General features: G+C 51.0%; 1 protein-coding gene across 1 annotated transcript in view; it reads left to right on the top strand.

Annotated features, from left to right (window-relative positions):
- LOC122548071 (NEDD8-like) overlaps positions 1 to 5,580 on the top strand; it is a gene marked incomplete at its 5' end in the record, with an annotated part of 8,943 nt that extends 3,363 nt beyond the window's left edge. Inside the window, 2 exons of the mRNA XM_043686640.1 lie at positions 2,077 to 2,159; positions 5,476 to 5,580. Of these exons, the coding sequence (XP_043542575.1) occupies positions 2,077 to 2,159; positions 5,476 to 5,563 (171 nt within the window). The remainder of the gene's footprint in view (positions 1 to 2,076; positions 2,160 to 5,475) is intronic.
- Positions 5,581 to 5,586: the final 6 nt, after the last annotated feature.

The raw sequence follows: 5,586 nt of genomic DNA on the forward strand, positions 1-5,586 counted from the left end.
GGGTGGGTTACGCTTCGGCGGGTCGGTGTGGACTTGTTGGGCCGAAGGGCCTGTTTCCACACTGTAAGTAATCTTAAAAAAAAAAAAATCTATTAGGGAATGACGGCGCCATGGGGAATGACGTCGCCATGGGGAATGACGTCGCCATGGGGAATGACGTCGCCATGGGGAATGACGTCGCCATGGGGAATGACGTCGGGGAATGACGTCGCCATGGGGAATGACACCACCAACCCAAAGAAACCCCAAACACCCAAACAGAAAGCAGACATCATCAGCTATGCTTCATCCGGAGGCCCACTGAAGATGTTACCTCATACGGTGACGAAACGTCTGGAAACGAACTTTCCAGCTCAGCGAGCAAACCCACATCCTTAACCTGGTCCTGTTTGCCTGCGTTTGGTCCATATCCCTCCATCCCCATCCCATCCATGTACCTGTCCAAATGTTCCTTCAACGACACAATTGTACTCTCCACCCCCACTCCCCCTGGCAACCCATTCCAGGCACTCACCACCCTCTGTGCGCAGCAATTGCCTCTGAGGACCCTATTGTGTATCTCCTCTCTCTCGCCTTAAGCCTATGCCCTCTCGGTTTTACCTCCCCTTCCCATAGGCAAGAGGTGTTGCCTCTCTACCTTCGCTATGCCTCTTGTGATTTTATAGATCCCTTGAAGGTCACCCCTCGATTTCCAACGTACCAGGGAAACAAAACTGAGCTCTTTCTCGTTTAACAATCACCCTTCTGCAGAACGGCACGCGGTACTCCGAATGTGGCGTCACCAACGTCTGGTGCCGCTGCAACGTGATGTCCTGACTCCTACACTCGATGCCCCGACCAGTGAAAGCCGGCATGCCGAAAGCCGCCTTCACCGCCCTGTCTACCTGGGACTCCACTTTGAAGGCCTGTACCCGGAGATCTTTGTTCTATGCCACTTCCCCCCCAGGGCCCTACTATTGACTGTGTCAGTCCTGGCCTGGTTTGAGTTCCATCTGCCCCCTCCTCCACCCAGTCTGATCAAAACTCGCTGACTCCCACTCGGCGGGTCAGTGTGGACTTGTTGGGCCGAAGGGCCTGTTCCCACACTGTAAGTAATCTAATCTAAGCTCCCACCACCCTCAAAAAGAGGAAACATCCTCTGAACCATGCAGCCTGCATAATCGATCCCCTGCTTTCAGCAGTGACTGACACGCAGTCAGGGGCGACAGATATATGGGTGCACCAGACTCTGCAGGATCCCCTTCCGAACCCCACGCGTTCCCGACTTTGAACTACATCGCCGTCCCTTCAGTGTCGCTGGCGCTCTGTCACTTTGTAGGGTGTACCGACAAAGTTTAAAACAAAAAAACAAATCTCACCCCACCGAATAATAGTTATGACAGGTTTACTTGAAAGGACAAGCTCTCAGAGCCCTGCCCCCTTTGTCAGATACCCACCTGGGCTGTGGCAACTCTCTAAGTAACCTTCTGAAGGTGGTACAATCTTAAATCTCCCCCCACCCCCCCCTTGCCGTGGAGAAAGATCTGCCACACGGCCTACCCACAGCATGCCCACGCAGACCACAGGAAATCAAACTTGGCCAAATGAGGCCAGAAACACCCAGAATGCCTCGGCATTGACCAAACCGGCTGACGGGTGAAACCACTCGCAGACCAGGGAATACGCTTTCCTAAAGCCCATTTACAATCGGCTTCCGGGACCCGGTTGACGCAGCTGTCCCAAAGCCCCGAGGGCGGTCTGATAACACGGCGACACCAAAGCCATGCAATGGACAGGCCGGACGGAGAGGCGATCTGTGTTTTGTGATCTCTAATTAATTATATAGCCTGCGGGGGGAGGGGGGGGTGAAGCTCACTCGTGAGGGGTGGAATGAGCTGCCAGAGGAAGTGGTGGAGGCTGGTACAATTGCAACATTTAAGAGACATTTGGATGGGTACATGAATAGGAAGGGTTTGGAGGGATACGGGCCGGGTGCTGGCGGGTGGGACTAGGTTGGGTTTGGGATAACTGGACGGGTTGGGCCGAAGGGTCTGTTTCTCTATGACTATGTCGGGTGCTCTTGCTCTATGTCCCCAGGTGGAGCGAATAAAAGAGCGGGTGGAGGAGAAGGAGGGCATCCCCCCTCAACAGCAGCGCCTCATCTATAGCGGAAAGCAGATGTGAGTAATGGAGCTGGGACCGAAAGGGGCTTTGTGGTCACTTGAACACTCGTGAAGGGCGGCCATTTTGTTTTCCTATTTGCTCGTGGGGAAAAGGGCGTTGCTGTGGGTCAGGAGTCGCACGTAGGCCAGACCGGGTAAGGACGGCAGTTTCCTTCCCTGAAGGATATTAGTGAACCAGATAGGTTTTTCGTTAGACTCTGAATTCCAGAGTTTTTAAAAATACTTTAGATTAGATTACCTACAGTGTGGGAAACAGACCCTTCGGCCCAACAGGTCCACACCGACCCTCCGAAGAGGAACCCACACCCCGACACGGGGAGTGTGCAAACTCCACACAGACAGTTGCCCCCGAGGGTGGGAATTGAACCCGGGTCTCTGGCGCTGTGAGGCAGCAGCAGTGCTAACCACTGAGCCACCGCGCCGCCAACTTCCACAAACTACCGCGGCAGAATTCGAACCCGGGTCCCCAGAGCGTCACCCGGGTCTCTGAATTAATAGGAGAGAGTGAGGACGACAGATGCTGGAGGTCAGAGTCAAAAGGTGCGGCGCTGGAAAAGCCCAGCAGCTCAGGCAGCATCCGAGGAGCAGGAGAGTCGACATTTCGGGCATAAGCTCCACATCAGGAATGTGGAAGGGGGTGGGCAGCCCAAGGAGGGCTCAGATAAATGGGAGGTGGGTGGGAATGGGGTGAAGGTAGCTTGGAATTGGATAAATAGTCGAGCAATAATACTACTAAGCCATGGCCTCACTTTGTAACATAGAAAGCGTGGCAGCCAATAGGCTAACAGCCAGATCCCATAATATGATGTGGTCAGATCAAAGTTTTACTTTTCCAAAAGGATGGCAGGGTTGCATTTCTGTAGCACCTTTTGGACGTCCCAAAGCACGTCAACTATTTTCTTTGAAGTGCTCTCTACTGTAATCCTGTTCAAACTCTTTAATTGCTAAGCAATTAATTTTTTTTCTTCAAATGTAAACCAACACTATTACCCCTCAAGATTTCACTGAGGCAACCCGTACGACTTCACCGTATTGTTTACAAAAGCTGATGCTGTAAACTTGGTTCACCTCTTTATTGTTCACAGAAAATGCCCCCTCCACAAAAGAGTTCACTTACCCAAGAATATCTTAAATGACCAACAGAAATGGCGTGCCACAGCCCTCTAGAATTTACTTGAATTTTCCTTTGGTATTTCAACTGTTCCTCAGGGTATAAATGAACGATTCTCTTGTTATTTCCTTGCTTGATCCTCTGATTTTCTAAGTACCTCGCGACAGTGGATTCTTGCCCTGGGAAGTTTTTATTTGCACAGTTTCTATATGGGTCCTTTCAAGCTAACTATACAAACTGTATTCTCCCTGAACGGTGGTTAGCACTGCTGCCTCACAGCGCCAGAGACCCGGGTTCAATTCCCGCCTCAGGCGACTGTCTGTGCGGAGTTCTCCCCGTGTCTGTGTGGGTTTCCTCCGGGTGCTCCGGTTTCCTCCCACAGTCCAGAAATGTGCAGATCAGGTGAATTGGCCACGCTAATGGGGTAAATGTAGGGGAATGGGTCTGGGTGGGTTACTCTTCGAGGGTCGGTGTGGACATTTTGGGCCGAAGCACCTGTTTCCATACTGTGGGGAATCTAATCTAATAAACCTGGGGTGGTCTGACTTGCAGTCACCACCTGGATCCCATTTACCACCCCCTGAGAGACAGGAACTGGAAATGACATCACCATGGGGAATGATGTCACCACAGGAAATGGCATCACCGACCCTAGGAAACTCCATCATATAAAGAGAAAGCGGGCTACACCACCAGTGCTTCATCCAGAGGCTCACTGAAGATGCTACCCAGTATGGTGACGAAACGTCTGAAAATGAACCTTGCAGCTCAGCGGGCAAACCGACATCCATTTACAACTCCTTTCTCTTAAACCTATCTCTTACCTCCCACTCTACAATACAGGTCCAGTTTTAAACAAAAAAAAAACACGATTTAAGATTTACAAAAAAAAAATTCACATTTCAAAACCAGTCAGCTTTGTGGATTCTTTATTTTCCTCTGGAGAGTATTCCCTCGGTCAGCTTCAGCATTCTGCTGCACAAATTACTTACGGACAGGTACCTTTCGGAGAGCTATTCGGCTAGCAGTCTACACTTGTTGATGTTCTTGGCAGTTCTCCTCCAACTGTTCAAAATGTCCGGTTTTACACCCCCCAAAATACATCAGATCGTTTCATTGGTTTGATGTCATCAAAACATTAAATTCCAATTCGATTGGATTTTGGCATCTGGGGCATACTTTAAGCTTGCCAAATTTGAATTTGTTTTTTGTTTCATGGCAATGCAACTCCAGCTATTTGTTTCAACCAAGTGTTACGTTTTCAAGTTGTTCAGGGCACTTTGTGCTTTCAGTCAGTCCTTGCTTGCACCCTCTCCCTCTTAAAGTACAGTGCACACCTACAATGTCATAACACACCCTCTGGCAACAGTCTGCGTGCAGTTTGCACATTCTGTCCCCATGTCTCTCTGGGTTTCCTCCGGGTGCTCCGATTTCCTCCCACAATCCAAAGATGTGCAGCTCAGGGTGAATTGGCCGTGCTAAAATACCCATAGTGCCCAGGGATGTGTAGGTTAGGATGGATTGGCCATGCTAAATTACCCATAGTGCCCAGAGATGTGTAGGTTAGGATGGATTGGCCGTGCTAAATTACCCATAGTGCCCAGGGGTGTGCAGGTTAGGGTGAATTGGCTGTGCTAAATTACCCATAGTGCCCAGGGATGTGCAGGTTAGAGTGAATTGGCCGTGCTAAATTACCCATAGTGCCCAGGGATGTGCAGGTTAGGGTGGATTGGCCATGCTAAATTACCCACAGTGCCCAGGGATGTGAAGGATAGGGTGGATTGGCCGTACTAAATTACCCACAGTGCCCAGGGATGTGAAGGATAGGGTGGATTGGCTGTGCCAAAATACCCATCGTGCCCTGGGATGTATAGGTTCGGGTGGATTTGCTGGGCTAAATTACCCACAGTGCCCAGCGATGTGCAGGTTAGGGGTTATCCATGGGAAGGGAAGGGATCACATGGGAAGGGAGAGGGAGTGTGGACTCGATGGGCCGATTGGCCTTTCCGTGCCAAAGGAATTCTTTGACCTTAGCTGAGGAAGCGCTGGGGGGCAATGAGTGAGACCTGTCGGCTGCTGGGCATTCGGGGAAGGTGAGGTTTGGATGGGGGAGGGGAGAGGGAATAACGTCCAGGTCATGTTAAACGCTATGCTCTCTGTCTCTCTCTCTCTTTCCCCCCCTTCCTCCCCGCTCCCTCACAGGAATGATGAGAAAACGGCAGCGGACTACAAGATTCAGGGAGGATCTGTGCTCCACCTGGTGCTGGCTCTGAGGGGTGGGAGCCGGTGATGCAAGACGCGGATTGCGTTGAG

Source organism: Chiloscyllium plagiosum, unplaced genomic scaffold, assembly GCF_004010195.1.
Source record: "Chiloscyllium plagiosum isolate BGI_BamShark_2017 unplaced genomic scaffold, ASM401019v2 scaf_8659, whole genome shotgun sequence".
Classification (NCBI taxonomy): domain Eukaryota; kingdom Metazoa; phylum Chordata; class Chondrichthyes; order Orectolobiformes; family Hemiscylliidae; genus Chiloscyllium; species Chiloscyllium plagiosum.